Source organism: Eschrichtius robustus, chromosome 14 (assembly GCF_028021215.1).
Source record: "Eschrichtius robustus isolate mEscRob2 chromosome 14, mEscRob2.pri, whole genome shotgun sequence".
Classification (NCBI taxonomy): domain Eukaryota; kingdom Metazoa; phylum Chordata; class Mammalia; order Artiodactyla; family Eschrichtiidae; genus Eschrichtius; species Eschrichtius robustus.
This window is the reverse complement of record NC_090837.1, coordinates 17,417,737-17,441,094: the sequence shown is the minus strand read 5'-3', so window position 1 is coordinate 17,441,094 and position 23,358 is coordinate 17,417,737. Positions and strand designations below refer to the sequence as shown.

General features: G+C 36.3%; 1 protein-coding gene across 1 annotated transcript in view; it reads left to right on the top strand.

The window, feature by feature from the left end:
* Positions 1–23,358, top strand: part of SPPL3 (signal peptide peptidase like 3) — a 129,777-nt gene that overhangs the window by 70,305 nt on the left and 36,114 nt on the right. The window contains exon 2 of the mRNA XM_068563533.1: positions 2,884–2,961. Within this exon, the coding sequence (XP_068419634.1) occupies positions 2,884–2,961 (78 nt within the window). The remainder of the gene's footprint in view (positions 1–2,883; positions 2,962–23,358) is intronic.

The window sequence follows — 23,358 nt, the reverse complement described above, 5'->3', positions numbered from 1 at the left end:
CTTTATTTGGCAAAGTCTTCAAGTCTGTTTTTAGTACGTTTGGCTAACCTGCTTTCAGCGTGTCTCAAATGCATCTATGTAGTTTCTTTTTGCATTTCTGTAAGAATTCCTTTACTTCAGAGTGTAGAGTAATTCCTCCTTTCTTTATCGTGAATCCAGCATCTCTGGAAACAGTCACTTCAATGGGAGGGCCTGAGAGATGATACGTTTCTGTTGATGCTTTGGTAGAGTCTGAAGTATAGGATACAGAGGGCTGTAAAATAAGATTGCTGGCCTTTGATTTTAATCCATGTTCTGTATTTTATAATAAATTCTTTTGGTTAAAAGGCTTTTTGTAAAACTTCCATAATGATAGTTTGAGTTGAAATTTGTGAAATTACAAATAACACTGTGAAATAAATTATAACTTCTAATTATGTGATATTTGGTAGTTTGCAAAGTTGTTCAAACTTTTTTAAAAGTTGTATTATAAATTATAAAATACCATGAGCTATATTAGGAGTCAGCTTTAACCAGATTTTCTTGGTACAGATTTATTTGAAAAATAAACTGGTCCAGTGTAGAAGAAACCATTAAATGAAACATCAGAACATTTTTTCTGAAACCATACATTTAGCTCTGCAGTGGGTAGCATGCTTATCGCCAGAAAGTGGAGATGAGAACTGTAGTGCTTATCAGTCTCTTCGTAAGGTATTTAACACATGGCCAAGACTGCACCTTGAAAAACAGATTGTGAGGAAAGTCAGTGACTAAGTATGGTTAGTCACACAGAGTAGAGCACAGCATAGAGAATCTGTGGAGGAGGAAGAGCTGGTTTAACCAAAATTCAACCCAGACTTCTAGAAGTCTTAAGTGATGTCTCTGGAGAGTCTCCATTGATTTGAGAGATATAGCAAAAGAAAGAAACAATAGTACCAAACCTTAAGACACTGAGTTTGGGAAGTTTAAATGTTTAATCTACCTTTTAGGGAATGGCAATATTCTTCAGAACATGAAGGGTACAGAAAAGCTAAGTCATCTAAGTAAAACACCATCAAAAGAAAAGTGCCCCCCCCCCAAAAAAACAGGCTCCCTTCATGTTTTATAGATCAGGAGTCTGAAAAACTTTTAAATTGCTTTTTAAAATGCCTGTTGGCCCTTAATTATACGAAAAGCTGCTCAATCTCACTTTAATTTACTTTAAAATTAATTACATCAGCAAAGTAATTAACGCAAATGAAAACTAACTGCTGGTAAGGGGTAGAGCAATTTAAGTTCAGGCAGCATCTCATCTGATCCTGATGCTCTTTGAAGACACTTCATCAGTTACCGTGCTATCCTGGGTTTTCTTCCTCCTTCTCTGTTTCATTTTGTTTTCTTTGCAGCTCCTCCTCCTTTCTGATCTTTAAATTTCTGAATTTTCAGGCTTTCATCCTGGGTCCTCTTCTCACCCACAGCCGTGGCTTCAATTACCATGTGGAAAGTTATGAGCTCCCAATATGTATCCTTAGCTTAGAGCTGCTTCTGAACTCTAGACCCAGATAGCCAACTGTTTCCTCAGCACATCCAGAACTTCAAATCTGCTCCTCCTGTTGCCTTTTTTGCCAAATGGTATAGCCATCCATCAGCTGCTTAGCAGAAACCTGGGGATCCTTTCTTAGCCTCATAAACAATCACCAAATCCTATTTTGTTGAGTCTTGTGCCTCTCTCATTCATCTGCCCCCACTAAGGAAGCCTCCCCCCACCCCTAGTTCTTAGGTAGAATCCACCTATTATATATTTTCAAGGTACCCTGTACTTGTTGAAAATTTATAACATTTTCAACAATTATATTCACTTGCTTATGTTAACTTTTGTTTTCATTGCTTTAGAACAAAATTTAATTTTTAAATTCCTTTAGAAAAGACATTCAGGGACAAGACCAAGACAGTCTTGTTTTTTATTACATCCCTGGGGGCTAGCAGAGTGCCTGGCACAGAAGCATCATTAGATATTTACTGAGGGAAAAAAATGAAGAGAAATTTGTTTTAGGAAAATCCATAACATGAATGGATAGTGTGCACGGTGAATTCCTGAAGACAGACTTGCAAACGTTGGGAATTCCCTGGGACTCTGCGCTTCTACTGCAGGGGGCCTGGGATCGATCCTTGGTCCAGAAACTAAGATCCCACGAGCCGAGCGATGTGCCCCTCCCCCCCCCCCCCCAAAAAAAAAGATCTCTGATAGTCAAGCCATACAAGGGAGCTAAGGAATTGGCAGTAGGATTGAGAGAAGTAGGGTATTTGCGGAAGTGGAACTTGTGAGACTTACTGACTGTCGTCACATGTGGGAAGTAAGAGAACAGGGTGTCGAGAATGCTGAGGGAATCATATCATTCCTTAAGACATTTGGGTATGAAGGGAAGAATAATGACTTCAGTTTTGGACCTGTTGACTTTAAAGAACCTTCTGTGGGACACCTAGATGGAGAGAACCAATAGGCAGTTATAAAAATAAAACTAGAATCCAGGAGAGAGACACAGGCTTTACTTCATCACTGAGCAAAACCAGTAAAATACTATTGATAATTCAAGTGTACAGAGTTGGTAGATGTTTTGGTACTTTTTAACTTGGGAGTGGAAGCACATATTGCCTATCATACGGAGATGGCATTTTTTACATTGATGTCATTTAACATCCTGTGAATGTTAACTAATAATAGCTGTGAATCTATACGTTTACTCTTTATGTTAAGCTAGCAGATCTGTGTTTTAATTATGTATTTTGTTAATGCTAATTTATACCTGTTTTCCTTCCTAAAGACAAAAATAAAACTTAGTGGGGTTTATAGAAATCCATTAGACTGTAAACTCCATGAGGACTTGCTGCCATGTGATTAAAATTTTTTTCCTCTTATTTCTCTAGGGCCTATTCCCTGGTGGATTCCAGTCAAGTGTCTACATTTCTGATTTCCATTCTACTTATAGTCTATGGTAGTTTCAGGTAAGATGCTCTCAAAATGGGATTGATTTCTATTGGAAGTGGAAGAAGCATTGCTCTGAAAATGTTGGCACCAAAACTTACTGCTTCTGTGAGGAAAAACATGACATTGACAGGAATTGAGTTGAATAAGATAATTCTGATATTTATTCTTTGGTTGGCTTCTGTTAAAACACTTCTTGGTTTTGCTTATGGCTTTGGCATTTTAATGCAAACAAGCAAAAACTAATTGCTTAAATTCTGGTTCTGAAAAAAAGGATTCACGTAAATACACTCATTGAGAGGGTTAAGGAGAGTCCTTGACAGTGATTCTGCAGAGTCTCAAAGGGGACATAAAGTTTTTCTTAATTAAAAAAAAAGGCACTGACCTACGTTGAGCCATATGAGACTGCTGATAGTCAAATTTTTGACCTACACAAATAATTTCATATGGTTCAACCTACTTTTATGAGGATTGTGTACGGTAGCATTTACCAAGTATTCTCTCTGCTGACCTCGAAGTTCCCATCCTAGCAAACAGCCGTAGAAATACAAGGAAAATCAGGAAGCTAGATACTCCGTTCTTTTCACTATTCTTACTTTAGAGGAAATTTGGTGGTTGTATAACTCAAATAGTTTTGTGGCTGATACATTTAAAAATGAAGGCTGCCTGAGAAATTTTAAATTGAGAACTTGAAAGGGAGCAACAGTGATAAACGAAATAATGAGGCATAAGGATTTTGAACTATCCAGTATTATATCTGGATTTTAATGGGTATTTGGTAAAATCATAAGACTTTCAGGCTTTATCTCAACACTGAGTAGGACAAGTAAAATACTGTTGATAATTCCAGTATCAGTTGATAAAAGTTTTAATCATTGAGACTTCAGCTGGGAGCCCTAGGTTCATAACCACTCTTAGGAAGCATTAGTCAAGCCAGGGCAATTTAGAACCTCATCAGCATAATCCTGATATTTTGTATCTCTATCCTTTGGACAAGTTTTTGGTTTTTTCTTTTTGAGTATATAATGTTTCAACATTTCAAAAGTCTTATTTATAATTAAAAAAACCCTTTAGACTCACAACTCTAATACTCCTTTCATTATAGCTCATATGACATCTTATTTGGCACATACTTATATACTGTGTACATTTTTATAGTTTAAATCATTTATATTCTGATTATTATCTAACAAAAATATTTTTCATTATCATCTTCATACTAATTTTTAGTAATTTGATATTTCTTTGTATTACTATCTTATTCCACTCTTTTTGGACATGTGAGTTGTTAAAGTGACCATCTTTTTATGTATTCTTTTGCTTTGGCTGAAAAATATCCCTAAGATAAATATCCAAAAATTGAAAAACTTCTCCAAAGAGTAGGAACTGGCTCTTACTACATATTGCCATGTTGTTTTCCAGAAGGGTTATACCAACTTAGAATTGGGCAAGTTCTAAACAAAATTTTATGTAATAAATGTACCATAGAATTATATTATGTGGATGGAAAGGATTTCTCTGGTACGTCTCCTTATTTTACAAATGAGGAAACCGAGGCCCAACAAGATGAGGTAACTTGCTAAAGATTATACAACTAGTTGGTAACAAAATCTGGATTGGAACCCAGTTCTCAAGACTTGTGGTCCAATACTTTATGTCTTTTATACTTTAATAATGCACTTTCTGCAAAAAGTAAATCATGATGCCTTTAATTATACATTTAAATTTACCTCATTTTAAGTAAATTTGGAAGTATTTCCTCCTCTTCTGTTTTCTGGAAAAGATTACGTGAAATTGTGTTACTTCTTTTTTAAATATTTGATAGAAATCACCAGAGAAGCCATCTAAAGATGGAAGATTTGGGGGGGTTCGGCTTTGGTTTATCCTGCTTTTTTCATCTTTTTTTTTTTTTTTTTTAAGTATTGGTAAAGGCTTTGTGTGTGTGTGCAGTAAAATATACATAACATAAAATTTACTATTTTAACCATTTCTAAGCATACAGTTCAGTAGCTGGTAAGGGCTTTTTAAAACACGTTACTATTTTTTTTTTAATTATTTTTAAAATTTATTTTATTTATTGTTTTTGGCTGCATTGGGTCTTCGTTGCTGCGCGCGGGCTTCCTTTAGTTGCTGTAAGCGGGGGCTACTCTTCACTGTGGTGCGTGGGCTTTTCACTGCGGTGGCTTCTCTTGTTGTGGAGCACGGGCTCTAGGCGCGTGGGCTTCAGTAGTTGTGGCATGCGGGCTCAGTAGTTGTGGCTCATGAGCTTCATTGCTCTGCAGCATGTGGGATCTTCCCGGACCAGGGCTCGAACCCATGTCCCCTGCATTGGCAGGAGGATTCTTAACCACTGCACCATCAGGGAAGCCCACTATCTTTTTATTATAGCCGTTCTAGTGCTGGGGTATGAAATATCTCATTGTGCTTTGATTGCATTTCCCTGATAACTGAGATCAGGTTGAAAAGATGTTGAGCATCATTTAATGTACTTGTTAGGCATGTGTTTTTCTTCTTTGGTGAAATGCCTATTCAAATCTTTGCCCATTATAAAATTGGGTTGTCTTATGCCAAATTGTAACAGTTCTTTAAATATTCTAGATGCAGGTTCTGTCTCAGTCACATGATTTGCAAATATTTTCTTCCAGTCTCTAGCTTGCCTTTTCATTTTCTTAACAGTGTCTTTCAAAGCGTAAACATATTTTATTTTGATAAAGTCCAACTTACCAACTTTTTGTCTTGTGGAGTATGCTTTTCGTGTTGTACCAGAGAACTCTTTGCCTTATCCATGAGCACAGTTTTTCTCCTATATTTTTACGTTTTACATTTAAGTCTATAATTCATTTTGAGTTGATTTTTGGGAAATACAAATGAAGTACAAATCTAAATTCGTCTTTATGAATATGACTATCCAGTTGTCCCAGCACCATTTGGTGAAAAGATGATCCTTCACCCATTGTCAAAAATCAGTTGTCCGTAAGTGTAAGGATTTGTCATGGGACTCCCCATTTCTTTTTTTTTTTTTTTTAATAAATTTATTTATTTTAGTTATTTATTTTTGGCTGCGTTGGGTCTCGTTGCTGCACGCGGGCTTTCTCTAGTTGCAGTGAGCAGGGGCTACTCTTTGTTGTGGTGCTCAGGCTTCTCACTGCGGTGGCTTCTCTTGTTGAGGAGCATGGGCTCTAAGTGCATGGGCTTCAGTAGTTGTGGCTCACGGGCTCTAGATCACAGGCTCAGTAGTTGTGGCATACGGGCTTAGTTGCTCCGTGGCATGTGGGATCTTCCCGGACCAGGGCTCGAACCCATGTCCCCTGCATTGGCAGGTGGATTCTTAACCACTGTGCCACCAGGGAAGTCCGATTGCTAGAGCTTTTATAGTAAATGTTGAAATCTAGTAGTGTAAGTCCTACAACTCTGTTCTTTTTCAAAAGTGTTTGGCTATTATGGATCCTTTGTATTTCCATATTAAGTTTAGGTTCAGCTGGTCTGTTTCTACAAAAATTCTTCTGGGATTTTGATAGGTATTGTGTATCTATAGATCAGTTTGGGGAGAATTGCTATCTTAATAATATTGAGTCTTTCAGTCCAGGGACCTGGAATGTCTCTCCATTTATTTAGATAATCTTTAATTTTTCTTAGTAATGTTTTGTAATTTTCAGTGTACAAGGTTTGCACCACTTCTGTTAAACTTATTCCTAAGTATTTTATTCTTTTTGATGTTATTGTTGATGGAATTTTTCCTTGATTTATTTTTAGATTTTTCATTGCTAAGTATATAGAACTATGAATGATTTTAAAATATTAACCTGGTATCCTGTGGCTTTGCTGAACTCATTTATTAGTGCTAGTAGTTTTTTGTGTATGGATTTCTTGGGGTTTCCTACATGCAGGGTAATGCAGCCTGCAAGTAAAGACAGCATTGCTTCTTCCTTTCAAATCTGAATGCCTTTTATTTTATCTGTTAATTTCTAGGATAGTTAAAAGTATTCAACTGTGATTGGAATTTGTCTGTTTTCCCTTATATTTTTGTTGATTCATTTTTAAAGTTATGTTATTAAGTACAAAAAGGTTTATGATATTATATCTTGGTAGACTGTATTTTCAAATTATTATCCAGTAGCCCTTTTTCTTATGTTTTATGCCTTTTGCTTTGAGTTTTATTTTGTCTGACATTAATATTGCTATACCTGCTTTCTTTTGATAGTATTTTATTTTTAATTTCTTTAAAACATTTATTTTGAAATAATTTCAGACATAAAAGTTGTAAAATTAGTACAAAAAATTCTCATATACTCTTAACTCAGATTCCTCAGATGTTAGCATTTTACCATTGCTTTCTGTCATTCTTTGTGTGTGATAAAGATAAGTACATTTTTTTTTCTGGAAAAAAAAAATCTGACTGCCTTTAATCTTTCCTCCTCCTTCTCCTCCTCTTAATTTCTGTTCATCAGTAGTGATGTTCCCTCTTCCATTTTCTATTTTAGTCATTTATGTCTTCTGTCTTTTTTTTCTTTGTTAGTCTAGCTAAAGGTTTGTCAATTTTGTTCACCTTTTCAAAGAACCAACTTTTGATTTCATTGATTTCCACTCCAATCTATCATTTCCTTCTTTCGGCTTGCTTTGAGTTTATTTATGCTTCTTTTTCTAAATCCTTAAGGTAGAAGCTCAATTTACTGATTTGAAACCTTTCTTCTTTTTAAAACATAGGCATTTAAAGCTACAAATTTCCCTCTAAACACTGCTCTAACTGCAACCCATAACTTTTGTTATGTTGTACTTTCATTTCATTCAATTCAAGATATTTTTCCTGGTGATTTTTTTCTTTGACCTATGGGTTCTTTCTAAGTGTGTTACTTACTTTCCTAATAATTGGAATATGTCAAAATTCTCTCTGTTATTTAAAAGAATTTCAACAGCCTCACTTCTGCTGTGCTCAGAGACATACTTTTTATGGCTTCAATCCTTTTAAATATTTGCGACTTGTTTTATGGCCTAGCGTATGATGTGTCCTGGAGAATGTTCCATACGCAGTTGGAAAAATCAACCTACAACAGAGTGTTGAGAGCAGGGAGTGATATTATCTGGTTGGTGTTTTAGAAAGGTTGGTCTAGGTTCTGTATGGGAAATAGATTGTTGAGTAAGAAGGAAGAGTGAAATAAGGGAAACCTGGGAGACTGCTGCCCTAGTATAGGCAAAAAATGATGGTGCTTTAACTAAGCTAATAATGGTGGAGTGAGATATCAGTGGATTTAGGACAGGATTGCTGATGGAATGGATATAGTGTGTGAGAGAGAAGAGTCAAGGGTGACTCCAAGGTTTATGGCCTGAAACAGCTGGACCCAGTGATGGTGCCATTTTTGAGATGGGAAGCTCTGTAAGAAAAGCAGATTTTTCATGGAAACTTGATACACAAAGCAGACACAATTTGTTAAGAGACTGATACTGGTTCTAGTTTGGCTCTTCCCACTGTTTAATTTGGGGCAAGTAACTTAACCTCTGTGAACCCATATCTTGAAAGTTGTTATTTCATTAATTATGAGTATTGTAACTATAATTTATAACAATAGTGGCATAGTGTTAACTATATTCTGACTTGTAACGCACTCTCTTTAAGCTTTCCAGAGTGATTTGTAAGTGTATTGTTTTAGTAGTGCTTAACCAAATAGTTTTACAAGAAATTTTCACATCTCTTTCTAAGTATTTAATAAACAAACCATACTGAAATTACTGTTTTGATAGGTCAAAACTTGTCAAATATTGTAGTTCAACTGATAGTTTCTTTTTTACTCATTGACCTGTGATCACGTGGGGGCTTTTAGGAATGCCTCTTATCAAAAATATCTCTCTGTGGTAACAAAATGAAAATTGCAGTAGTCAGTGAGTTAAAACTGGTAGCAGCAACATCACTAATTATTAGAGAAATGCAAATCAAAACTACAATGAGGTATCACCTCACACCAGTTAGAATGGGCATCATCAGAAAATCTACAAACAACAAATGCTGGAGAGGGTGTGGAGAAAAGGGAACCCTCTTGCACTGTTGGTGGGAATGTAAATTGATAAAGCCACTATGGAGAACAATATGGAGGTTCCTTAAAAAACTAAAAATAGAATTACCATACGACCCTGCAATCCCGCTACTGGGCATATACCCAGAGAAAACCGTAATTCAAAAAGACACATGCACCCCAATGTTCAATGTAGCACTATTTACAATAGCCAGGTCATGGAAGCAACCTAAATGCCCATCGACAGACGAATGGATAAAGAAGATGTGGTACATATATACAATGGAATATTACTCAGCCATAAAAAGGAACGAAATTGAGTCATTTGTTGAGACGTGGATGGATCTAGAGACTGTCATACAGAGTGAAGTAAGTCAGAAAGAGAAAAACAAATATCGTATATTAACGCATGTATGTGGAACCTAGAAAAATGGTACAGATGAGCCGGTTTGCAGGGCAGAAGTTGAGACACAGATGTAGAGAACGGACATACGGACACCAAGGGGGGAAAACTGCGGTGGGGTGGGGATGGTGGTGTGCTGAATTGGGCGATTGGGATTGACATGTATACACTGATGTGTATAAAATTGATGCCTAATAAGAACCTGCAGTATAAACAAACAAACAAAACAACTAATACTAAACTTTCATTGGGTTATGTGTATGGAAATATGTTAATATAAACGTTTCAGACATTACATGAAATTTCTAAAAATCTTATATGTTCTGGTATAATGTTATAAGTCATAATCCTAGTTATTACTTTAAAATGTATATCTCAGAAATAACTAATTTTCTTGTCAACTGCATTATTATGAACTTTCATCAAATCTTTAACCGTGGTCATTTTTAAGTCTTTTGTCATTTACAGACAGTTCTGGGTGTACTCTGATGCTTTTGCAAATATGTTCCTATAAAAGGGTTTCATCTTCAAGAAATTCATGGAAAAGACTCTGACAAGTACAGGTTTCTGGTAACTGACAGTACTGCTGAACCGAATGAATAAGCATTTTCAGAAATCTAATGAAAAACTGATGAACTCATAAAAGTGCTAACAAAAGATCAAGATGAAAAAAAATATTAATTACATGGGACTGAGTGAACTGATGAGGATGAGTATAATTTTTGTGACTTTCTGTCTGAATTTAAAAAAAAAAAAATCCCACAAGGACTCAGAGGCAAAGAATACACAAATCAATTTTCACTGCAAAGTAAAGGAGCTGTTACAGTGGAGGATTACTGGACTGAATGTCAATATTATGACATAGTATGAGTGTGTTTCATGTTTGGTAATTGCAATCATTGTTGCTTTTGTTGTGGTCATCCATGTACAATGCTTGGTGTCAGTCTATTTATCTCTTGTAAAAATAAAATACAGTGTGTGTGTGTGAAAAAAAAAAAAAACTGGTAGCAGGGTAATTTCCTTGATTCTTGCTTTAATGTAAACAAGGGATAGCTAGATGAAGAACTGACCTGTTACTTATTTGGATGTGGATTCCTTGATGAAAATACTTAAGGGAGTTCTTCATTAAGACACAGCCAGTTGGGTACCCTAGGGTGCTGAATGATGCTTCCCAATCTATCTTGCTCTCTGACTTCTACCATTTCTACCAGTTTAGATGCCTCTCAATTGTTGTGAGTGACTTCTTTTTCTTACTCTGAGGGGATTGGGTAGCGATGTATGATTTTTATTGGCTATTATAATTTTTTTTTTACTTAGACCTTGACTATATTAAAGAAACCTGATGAAGAAAATAGCTAACATTTTACTGAACATTTATGTACCAAGTACAGTGCTAAGTGCTTTACATAAAGTCTCATTAATCCTCACATCAATTCAACAGGATAGGTATTGTTATTCCCATTGTATAAATGAGGAAACTAGGGCCCAGAAATGTCAAGTAGCTTACCCAAGTAATAAGTGATGGAGCTGGGATTCAAACTCAAGCAGTACTTTACTGCTGCTGGCTATTGAGAACAATAATAAAGTTTTAAATATGAAGCAAATAAATTGATCTGGTAGTAAAGTCAGAAGGAATGAGAAGCTTTCTTAAAAACCCCTTTTTTGGTGATTTTTTTTCTTCAGCAGTGGTTCTCAGACCTTATTGTGCATAAAAATCACCTGGGGAAGATTGTTCAGTAGGTTTAGGATGGGGGCCCAGCACCTCATTCAGGTGACCTACACAACACACTCTGATAAACTCTTACCTAACACTAAGTTGTTGGTTCTTCATTGCTGGTAGTATTTTACGGACCCATTCACTGATATGTTATTTACCTTTTACAACTCTGTTGAAGTTCTCCTGAAGTTCTCAGAGTTTCCCTTTTTGCTAAATCAAAAAAGTTTCCCCTCAATCCTCATCCTTGATAAGCCTTGATGGTTTACCACCACTTACCTATTGCAAATTTCTCCTCCCTTGGCTTCCATGATTCACTTTCATGCTCCATTCCATATAGGTCATGCACAAAAAAATCCTTCTTGAATTTGTTTAGCCCTGTCCCTATTGCCCCTCCAAATTCCCAGCCAGATATTAATATGTTCTTATCTCCTCTGATTTGGGACCATAAAAATATATTATTTGCTCACTTAAATTATTCCATTTTATTTGTTTAGAGCTGGGATGACATGGAGAAAATCATAAAATACAGGATAAAAGATTTGTGAATTGTACTGGTTAATTACCCCCAGGCTTTCACATTTCAAAGTACAGAGGGGAAAACTGTAGCAAATAAAATGAGATTCTAAAGCCCAAAACAAATCCTTGATTTAGGAACCTTTAACGTTCACCATCCCTTGGCTGAGCTTTGCTAGCTGGACTTCCTATATTACTTAAAGATGACACCTGTCTCTCCTTAATCTTTCCAGCTGCTCAGGAAAAAAATAGCATAATTACTCACCTAATATGTATGTCCCCAAAGCCTTTGACAAATCAACAGGAAAACATTAATGGAGGGGAGAGGGGAGGAGAAGGGGACTGTCCTGATGGGCATATGGACCCAAGAATTACAATGTGAGGATGGTTTAGAATTTCTTAGACAGCTTATTACTGTCAAAAGACACTTAAGTTCTGTCCCATCAGGAACCATAGACAAAAGAATAACAGGTTGGAAGTAGATGTAGGGACTTCCCTGGTGGCGCAGTGGTTAAGAATCCGCCTGCCAATGCAGGGGACACGGGTTTGAGCCCTGGTCTGGGAAGATCCCACATGCCACGGAGCAACTAAGCCCATGCACCACAACTACTGAGCCTGCGCTCTAGAGCCTGCGAACCACAACTACTGAGCCGGCGTGCCACAGCTACTGAAGCCCGCGTGCCTAGAGCCCGTGCTCGACAACAAGAGAAGCCACCACAATGAGAAGCCTGCGCACCGCAACAAAGAGTAGCCCCCCCTCGCCACAAGGAGAGAAAGCCCGCACGCAGCAACGAAGACCCAATGCAGCCAAAAATAAATTAATTAATGAAATAAATTTTTAAAAATGAAGTAGATGTAAAAGGAAATCAAAAGGAAGATACACTTTATGATCAATAGACAAATAGATAATATATAATACATATATCTCTGTATATGTGAAGTTGCTATATAAAGGAATAATGGAACTTTTATAGAGTAACTACTACCTTTTTTTTAAGGCAAGCACCTACCTGTGCTTTCTTTAATGGTGAGGATAGTTTATTTGCTTATACCCAAACCTACTTTAGGAAGACAATGTCATCAGGTTAGTAAGACCGCAGAGATGATAAGAAATGCACTTCATATGATTGTGTTGCCCTTCATACTAAATGCATGTAATTAAGTTAGATCAGGTTAACCAAAATAAGTCTGACTATGGTTCACAAATGTCATGATGTGTTTATCACACACTGATGTGTGATATGCTTATCTTTTGAATTGTTCTTTTTGCCCTCTCATAACCTGTCCTACTTTAAGAAAACATGCAGAAATCTGAATTTATTAGATAATGTAGGGAATGGTTATGTACATTGTAATGTATATGGACAAGTTCCTTGATATATTTAACGGTTTTATCAGTTCCTTTTTCAATGTTCCATTTATAAAAACCACTGTAACTTTTCTAGGAACACACATTTAGCGTAAAGCCAAGTTCAGCCATATAGTGTTTACCTTGACCAAGTGAATTCTCCCCTTCATTGTGCTTGCTTCCAAAACTGAAATGATCAAAAAACATGGTACTTTTAAATTAAAATATTAAAATAAAAAAGTTCAATTTGCCTTTCTCCTCCAATATTCACAGTTGTACTCCGTTATCAGAATTCAAACATGAACAAGTATAACTTTCAGTAAATGTGTTCTCAGGTCCATTTTGCTTCCTGCAATTGTTTATTTTTGCTCTGCCCTGTCCAAAAGGATTTCAGACCATTTATTAAGTTTTACAAGTTGTGATGAGATAAGGTAAATTAAAATGGGGCCAAAGAAAAGTATGGGTGGAGACAAAGTAGAGCCAAAAATAAGTCTAAAAATGTATACCATATTGGCTAGCACGCTTACTACTGGTGGTCCACTGACACCACAGTAAGCTTTCTAGCAGCCAACTTTCAGAAGAAAGAAAGAAAAACTTTACAATGTCCTTGAATAAAAAGAACCCAGTTGTTCAGGTGAATTGCAGTTATTCTTGGTCTTAAGATCAGACAGACCTTTATCCCAAAGACCCTCAGAAGGAGGATGCAACATTGAATTTCATAGCATTCATAATAGGCATTCATTGTTTGTTGAATGAATTATAGTACCCTTCAATATAAGCTGGTAGCATTTTGTGAAAACAGATTTCAGCAAAAGCAATTTCGCCAAAACTGGGGAGACACAGCCAGCAGCAGAAAGCTGTGGTCTAGATTGCTAGCTTACTGTGGTCTAATGTTACATTGTACAATACCTGGAGAAATTAATGGGTTATTCTTCAACTGATTATTCCTGAATATTGATTTCTTGATAAATGTGGGCGGTGGTCCAGATGTGTACTCCGTGGCTGGCTGAATACAGACCTCTTTGTCTTAACAGTTCTTACAGCACATTTGCATTTTTATCACAACCAAGGAACGTAAAATGGCCTAACTATAAGCCCATATTTCCCCTTGTCCTCAGCAAGCAGTGGAAGTTCTCATGGGCCTAGGACTTTCTCAGAAAACCCTATATAATCCAGTCTAGTACCTAAAGATACTAATAGTTGATTTCCTAAAGTTCTGTTCCTTACAACTGAATTAGTTTTAGCCTGAAAAAAATTTGAAGCAAATATAACCAGATCTCTACCTCAGCCACAATAAAACCTTATTAAAGCACTCAGAGAATGTTAAACTATTTCCTGATGTACTGTCTGTGATAAACTAAAGCACTTAGAGAATTAAAGCACTCAAGAGAATGTTAAACTACTTCCTGATGTACTGTCTGTGATAAACTACTTGTTAAATGTACATCACAGTGACCAAAAAATGCACCCTGGGGTTTATACTTATACATCAACTTAAATTTGAACAGTGTTGATCAGTTGTCATTCTTTCTGACACTACTTATCTAGCAGGCTCAGTTGTCGGTTATACCCCACCCATCAAGATCAAACCATATCATCTGCTTGTAAAAGGTTGCTTTTCTTACTATTTCTCTCTAATAAGGCAGGATATATGCAATTCATCCAAAAATAATGTCAGATCAAGTTAACCCAAGGAGAAATAGTCTTAGCTTTTTTTCTTGTTTTTAAATGAAAAGGAGTTGTATGTATTGATGTGGAAAGATAATCTTGGCATACTACTGAATGAAAATTAACTTGTGAGATGACATATTAAGCCTCTTTTTTTTAAAAGGCAAAATATATACCAAACATATATATCTCTGGAGATAGGGATTATAGGAGTCTTTTGTTTTGTACCATTCTCTATTTTTGAGTTTTTAAATAATCATATATATTACTTTTTCAGAAAAAAATATAGAAGTTTGGTTGTTTTGTAAGGGGAGATGATACAGCCAGGGCAGAGTGGTATAATAAGAACCTTGGTTTCCTTACTATAGGGATAATAATAGAGCATCTCTGTATAGTTTGCTAGGGCTACCATAACAAAGTACCACAGACTGGGTGACTTAAACAGCAGAAATTTACTTCCTCCCAGTTCTGGAGGCTAGAAGTCCAAGATTGAGGTATTGGCAGAGTTGGTTTCATTCTGAAATGGCTTATAGATGACCATCTTCACATGCAGATGGTGCCCTTCCTGTGGTCTTTTCTCTGTGTGTGCATGTGTCTAGTGTATCTGTCTCTCTCTCTGCCTTTTTTTTTTTTTAATTCAAACAAAGTCACAAAAATTATACTCATCCTCATCACTTCACTCAGTCCCATGTAATTAATTTTTTTTTTCATCTTGATCTTTTGTTAGCACTTTTATGAGTTCATGAGTTTTTCATTAGAGTTCTGAAAATGCTTATTCATTCAGTTCAGCAGTACCGTCAGTTACCAGAAACCTGTACTTGTCAGAGTTTTTTCCATGAATTTCTTGAAGATGAAACCCTTTTATAGGAACATATTTGCAAAAGCATCAGAGTACACCCAGGACTGTCTGTAAATGACAAAAGACTTAAAAATGACCACGGTTAAAGATTTGATGAAAGTTCATAATAATGCAGTTGACAAGAAAATTAGTTATTTCTGAGATATACATTTTAAAGTAATAACTAGGATTATGACTTATAACATTATACCAGAACATATAAGATTTTTAGAAATTTCATGTAATGTCTGAAACGTTTATATTAACATATTTCCATACACATAACCCAATGAAAGTTTAGTATTAGTTGTTTTGTTTGTTTGTTTGTTTATACTGCAGGTTCTTATTAGGCATCAATTTTATACACATCAGTGTATACATGTCAATCCCAATCGCCCAATTCAGCACACCACCATCCCCACCCCACCGCAGTTTTTCCCCCTTGGTGTCCATATGTCCGTTCTCTACATCTGTGTCTCAACTTCTGCCCTGCAAACCGGCTCATCTGTACCATTTTTCTAGGTTCCACATACATGCGTTAATATACGATATTTGTTTTTCTCTTTCTGACTTACTTCACTCTGTATGACAGTCTCTAGATCCATCCACGTCTCAACAAATGACTCGATTTCGTTCCTTTTTATGGCTGATTGATATTCCATTGTATATATATACCACATCTTCTTTATCCATTCGTCTGTCGATGGGCATTTAGGTTGCTTCCATGACCTGGCTATTGTAAATAGTGCTACATTGAACATTGGGGTGCATGTGTCTTTTTGAATTACGGTTTTCTCTGGGTATATGCCCAGTAGCGGGATTGCAGGGTCGTATGGTAATTCTATTTTTAGTTTTTTAAGGAACCTCCATATTGTTCTCCATAGTGGCTTTATCAATTTACATTCCCACCAACAGTGCAAGAGGGTTCCCTTTTCTCCACACCCTCTCCAGCATTTGTTGTTTGTAGATTTTCTGATGATGCCCATTCTAACTGGTGTGAGGTGATACCTCATTGTAGTTTTGATTTGCATTTCTCTAATAATTAGTGATGTTGAGCATCTTTTCATGTGCTTTGTGGCCGTCTGTATGTCTTCTTTGGAGAAATGTCTATTTAGGTCTTCTGCCCATTTTTGGATTGGGGTGTTTGTTTCTTTAATATTGAGCTGAATGAGCTGTTTATATATTTTGGAGATTAATCCTTTGTCCATTGATTCGTTTGCAAATATTTTCTCCCACTCTGAGGGTTGTCTTTTCGTCTTGTTTATGGTTTCCTTTGCTGTGCAAAAGCTTTTAAGTTTCATTAGGTCCCATTTGTTTATTTTTGTTTTTATTTCCATTACTCTAGGAGGTGGATCAAAAAAGATCTTGCTGTGATTTATGTCAAAGAGTGTTCTTCCTGTGTTTTCCTCTAAGAGTTTTATAGTGTCCAGTCTTACATTTAGGTCTCAAATCCATTTTGAGTTTATTTTTGTGTATGGTGTTAGGGAGTATTCTAATTTCATTCTTTTACATGTAGCTGTCCAGTTTTCCCAGCACCACTTATTGAAGAGACTGTCTTTTCTCCATTGTATATCTTTGCCTCCTTTGTCATAGATTAGTTGACCATAGGTGCGTGGGTTTATCTCTGGGCTTTCTATCTTGTTCCATTGATCTGTGTTTCTGTTTTTGTGCCAGTACCATATTGCCTTGATTACTGTAGCTTTGTAGTATAGTCTGAAGTCAGGGAGTCTGATTCCTCCAGCTCCGTTTTTTTCCCTCAAGGCTGCTTTGGCTGTTCGGGGTCTTTTGTGTCTCCATACAAATTTTAAGATGATTTGTTCTAGCTCCGTAAAAAATGCCATTGGTAATTTGATACGGATTGCGTTGAATCTGTAGATTGCTTGGGGTAGTATAGTCATTTTCACAATGTTGATTCTTCCAATCCAAGAACATGGTATATCTCTCCATCTGTTGGTATCATCGTTAATTTCTTTCATCAGTGTCTTATAGTTTTCTGCATACAGGTCTTTTGTTTCCCTAGGTAGGTTTATTCCTAGGTATTTTATTCTTTTTGTTGCAATAGTAAATGGGAGTGTTTCCATAATTTCTCTTTCAGATTTTTCATCATTAGTGTATAGGAATGCAAGAGATTTCTGTGCATTAATTTTGTATCCTGAAACTTTACCATATTCATTAATTAGCTCTAGCAGTTTTCTGGTGGCAGTTTTAGGATTCTCTATGTATAATATCATGTCATCTGCAAACAGTGACAGTTTTACTTCTTCTTTTCCAATTTGTATTCCTTTTATTTCTTTTTCTTCTCTGATTGCTGTGGCTAGGACTTCCAGAACTATGTTGAATAATAGTGGTGAGAGTGGACATCCTTGTCTCGTTCCTGATCTTAGAGGAAATGCTTTCAGTTTTTCACCATTGAGAATGATGTTTGCTGTGGGTTTGTCATATATGGCCTTTATTATGTTGAGGTAGGTTCCCTCTATGCCCACTTTCTGGAGAGTTTTTAACATAAATGGGTGTTGAATTTTGTCAGAAGCTTTTTCTGCATCTATTGAGATGATCATATGGTTTTTATTCTTCAATTTGTTAATATGGTGTATCACATTGATTGAAGAATCCTTGCATCCCTGGGGTAAATCCCACTTGATCGTGGTGTATGATCCTTTTAATTTGTTGTTGGATTCTGTTTGCCAGTATTTTGTTGAGGATTTTTGCATCTATATTCATCAGTGATATTGGTCTGTAATTTTCTTTTTTTGTAGTGTAGTGTAGTCTGTTTTGGTATCAAGGTGATGGTGGCCTCATAGAATGAGTTTGGGAGTGTTCCTTCCTCTGCACATTTTTGGAAGAGTTTGAGAAGGATAGGTGTTAGCTCTTCTCTAAATGTTTGATAGAATTCACCTGTGAAGCCATCTGGTCCTGGACTTTTGTTTGTTGGAAGATTTTTAATCACAGTTTCAATTTCATTACTTGTGATTGGTCTGTTCATATTTTCTGTTTCTTCCTGGTTCAGTCTTGGAAGGTTATACCTTTCTAAGAATTTGTCCATTTCTTCCAGGTTGTCCATTTTATTGGCATAAAGTTGCTTGTAATAGTCTCTTAGGATGCTTTGTATTTCTGCGGTGTCTGTTGGAACTTCTCCTTTTTCATTTCTGATTTTATTGATTTGAGTCCTCTCCCTCTTTTTCTTGATGAGTCTGGCTAATGGCTTATCAATTTTGTTTATCTTCTCAAAGAACCAGCTTTTAGTTTTATTGATCTTTGCCCTTGTTTTCTTTGTTTCTATTTCATTTATTTCCGCTCTGATCTTTATGATTTCTTTCCTTCTGCTAACTTTGGGTTTTGTTTGTTCTTCTTTCTCTAGTTCCTTTAGGTGTAACGTTAGATTGTTTACTTGAGATTTTTCTTGTTTCTTTAGGTAGGCTTGTATAGCTATAAACTTCCCTCTTATAACTGCTTTTGCTGCATCCCATAGGTTTTGGGTCGTTGTGTTTTCATTGTCATTTGTCTCTAGGTATTTTTTGATTTCCTCTTTGATTTCTTCAGTGATCTCTTGGTTATTTAGTAACGTATTGTTTAGCATCCATGTGTTTTGTGTTTTTTACGTTTTTTTCCCTGTAATTCATTTCTAATCTCATAGCGTTGTGGTCAGAAAAGATGCTTAATATGATTTCAATTTTCTTAAATTTACTGAGGCTTGATTTGTGACCCAAGATGTGATCTATCCTGGAGAATGTTCCATGTGCACTTGAGAAGAAAGTGTAATCTGCTGTTTTTGGATGGAATGTCCTATAAATATCAATTAAATCTATCTGGTCTATTGTGTCATTTAAAGCTTCTGTTTCCTTATTTATTTTCATTTTGGATGATCTGTCCATTGGTGTAAGTGAGGTGCTAAAGTCCCCCACTATTATTGTGTTACTGTCAATTTCCTATTTTATAGCTGTTAGCAGTTGCCTTATGTATTGAGGTGCTCCTATGTTGGGTGCATATGTATTTATAATTGTTATATCTTCTTCTTGGATTGATCCCTTGATCATTATGTAGTGTCCTTCCTTGTCTCTTGTAACATTCTTTATTTTAAAGTCTATTTTACCTGATATGAGTATTGCTACTCCAGCCTTCTTTTGATGTGCATTTGCATGGAATATCTTTTTCCATCCCCTCACTTTCAGTCTGTATGTGTCCCTAGGTCTGAAGTGGGTCTCTTGTAGACAGCATATATATGGGTCTTGTTTTTGTATCCATTCAGCAAGCCTGTGTCTTTTGGCTGGAGCATTTAATCCATTCTCGTTTAAGGTAATTATCGGTATGTATGTTCCTATGACCATTTTCTTAATTGTTTTGGGTTTGTTTTTGTAGGTCCTTTTCTTCTCTTGTGTTTCCCACTTAGAGAAGTTCCTTTAGCATTTGTTGTAGAGCTGGTTTGGTGGTGCTGAATTCTCTTAGCTTTTGCTTGTCTGTAAAGCTTTTGATTTCTCCATCAAATCTAAATGAGATCCTTGCCGGGTAGAGTAATCTTGGTTGTAGGTTCTTCCCTTCCATCACTTTAAGTATATCATGCCACTCCCTTCTGGCTTGTAGAGTTTCTGCTGAGAAATCAGCTGTTAACCTTATGGGAGTTCCCTTGTATCTTATTTGTCGTTTTTCCCTTGCTGCTTTCAGTAATTTTTCTTTGTCTTTAATTTTTGCCACTTTGATTACTATGTGTCTCGGCGTGTTTCTCCTTGGGTTTATCCTGTATGGGACTCTCTGCGCTTCCTGGACTTGGGTGGCTATTTGCTTTCCCATGTTAGGGAAGTTTTCGACTATAATCTCTTCAAATATTTTCTCGGGTCCTTTCCCTCTTCTCCTTCTGGGACCCCTATAATGTGAATGTTGTTGCGTTTAATGTTGTCCCAGAGGTCTCTTAGGCTGCCTTCATTTCTTTTCATTCTTTTTTCTTTATTCTGTTCCACAGCAGTGAATTCCAGCATTCTGTCTTCCAGGTCACTTATCCGTTCTTCTGCCTCAGTTATTCTGTTATTGATTCCTTCTAGTGTAGTTTTCATTTCAGTTATTGTGTTGTTCATCTGTTTGTTTGTTCTTTAATTCTTCTAGTTCTTTGTTAATCATTTCTTGCATCTTCTCAATCTTTGCCTCCATTCTTATTCCGAGGTCCTGGATCATCTTCACTATCATTATTCTGAATTCTTTTTCTGGAAGGTTGTCAATCTCCACTTCATTTAGTTGTTTTTCTGGGGTTTTATCTTGTTCCTTCATCTGGTATATAGCCCTCTGCCTTTTCATCTTGTCTATCTTTCTGTGAATGTGGTTTTTGTTCCACAGGCTGCAGGATTGTAGTTTTTCTTGCTTCTGCTGTCTGCCCTCTCTCTCTCTCTGTCTTAATCTCCTCTTCTTATAAGGACAGCAGTCATATTGGATTAGGGTCCACCTTAACAACCCCATTTTAATTTAATTACCTCTCTGAAGGCTCTGTCTCCAAATGCAGTCACATTTTTAATTATAGTTATTCTATGAATCAAAAGAAATATTGACTACAAAGCTCCTAGCACAGTGCCTGACAGTATAAGCTCAATAAAGGTTAACTATTAAAAATATTTTAATCCACGGCTGCATAGTCAGAAGACCATCTCTTCTACTTGGATTCTTAGTAGTAGGTTCTTAATGTAGGTCTATATGAGCATCGATAATTAGAAATTTGTCTGCCTCCTACAACTTGACACCCGTAACTATTTCCTGTTTAGTCATAGTTGGTGAAAAGACAAATTGAAAATAGCAAATAATATGCTATAATTTAGATGGCTTTTTCCGTAATGGTAAATGGTTGTCTGTGATGGAACAGCCATAGCTCAAGTCTTTCTGTTACTATTTAAACATTGATTTCAGTAAACTAGACTTGCTGTTTGTTAAGCAGATAGCTAAGATACAATCTGGATGGAATATCTAGTAATAATATTATAATGTATAAATATCATATTGTATGTTATTGCATAGTAATAACAATAGGGTTGTGATGGCAGGGGTGGGGGGATTGAAGAGTAGTTTTCTATGAAGATGGAACAAACTGTTCTAGGTCCAGCCAAGCAATTTCATATCTGTAGAGTTAATAAAGATTACCAAGTAAGTTGGGATAAAGGCGCATAATTCACAGTGGTCCCTGGATAGCTCAGGAGGCAGGGTCTTCTACAAAGGCTCTATTTAACAGCTTAAGTTTGCTGTCAGCTATGCAGTGTGGGTAACCATTACTAGACCCCAGTCATAGAAGCCTGGGATCTGCTAAACTTAGGTCCAGGATGTTATTTTATAAAGCTGGAATGCATGTATCTTCCGTGTTTGAGCAAATATATGGGGCCTCACAACCTCATTTAGCCAGATTTCTGTTTTGTGTAATAGTGACCCATGGTAGTATATTCCATATGTACAAGAAGTTAGGTAGGTACATAGAAGGTATTTTTAAATACCCAAATCAAACTTCTGGAGATGAAGACAACAATGTCTGAGATCAGAAATACATAGGGTTAGATTAACAGCAATTAGACATTACAGAAGAAAAGATTAATGAACTTGAAGGCAAAGCAATAAAAACTATCCAAAGAGAATTAGAGAAGAAAAAAATAATTTTTTTAATGAAAAGTATCACTGAGCTATCGTTGGACATCAAAGAACAATCTCCAGTGGCCTAATATGGTAATTGGAGTCCCTGAAGGGAAGAGAAGAAAGAGGGGGACTGAAAAATGCTTGAAGAATGAATGGCCAAAATTTTTCCAAACTTGAAGAAAACTATAACCCACAGATTCAGTAAACCCATAGCACAAGAACCATGAAGAAAACTACACCAATGCACATCATAATCAAATTGCTCAAAACCAGTGACTAAAAAAATCCAAAAAGCAGCCGAGGGGGTGAGGGGATGGGAGGTGGGAGGGAATCCGATTTCTCACTGAAAACAACATAAGTGAGAAGACAGTGGAACAACAGCTTTAAAGTACAGAAAGAAAAACTGTCAACATAGAATTCTATGGCAAATGTATCTTCCAAAAGAAAAGGCAAAATAAAGATGTTTTAAGACACACAAAACCTGAAAGAATTCTTCACCAACCAACTTGCACCACAAGAAGTGTTAAAGGAAGTACTTCAAGCAGATTAAAAGTGGTACCAGTTGGAAGTCTGGGTCTACACAAAGGAATGAAGATCACCAGAAGTGACGCCTACATGGGAACTCCCTGGCCGTCCAGTGGTTAGGGCTCGCTCGGTGCTTTCACTGCTCTGGCCTGGGTTCAGTCCCTGGCCAGGGAACTAAGATCCTGCAAGCCGTGCAGGATGTAGCCAAAAAAAAAAAGAAAAAAAAGAAAAAGAAATGTTGACTACAGTGATAAATATAAAAGGGGTTTTTTCCCTTATTATTTAAAACTCCTTAAAAGATAATTGTATAAACAAAAATAATAATATAGTATGGCGTTCATAGCATAACATGTAAAAATAAAATGCATGGTAATAATAGTACAAAGGTTGAGGGGGAATAAATGTAAACTGTTATCAGGTTTTAATATTATATATGCAGTACTGCCATATAACTTGAAGGTAGGCTGTGCTGATTAAGATGTATGCTATAAACTGTACAACAGCCACTAAAACAAAAGAGCAGAGACTTCCAGCTAATAAGACAACAGAGGAAATAAAACAGAATCATAAAAAATACTGTGTTAATCCAAAAGAGGACAGGTAAAGGGCAGCAACAACAGAAGAGATAGGACAAACATGATAGTCTCAGACCTAATCGTAACAATAGTCACATTACATGAAATTGGCCTAAAAACTCCAGTTAGAAGACAGCAGTTGTCAGATTGAATTAAAAAGCAAGATCCAATTACATGATGCTTACAAAAAACACACTATAGATACAAAGCCAGAAAAAGAATTTAAAGTAA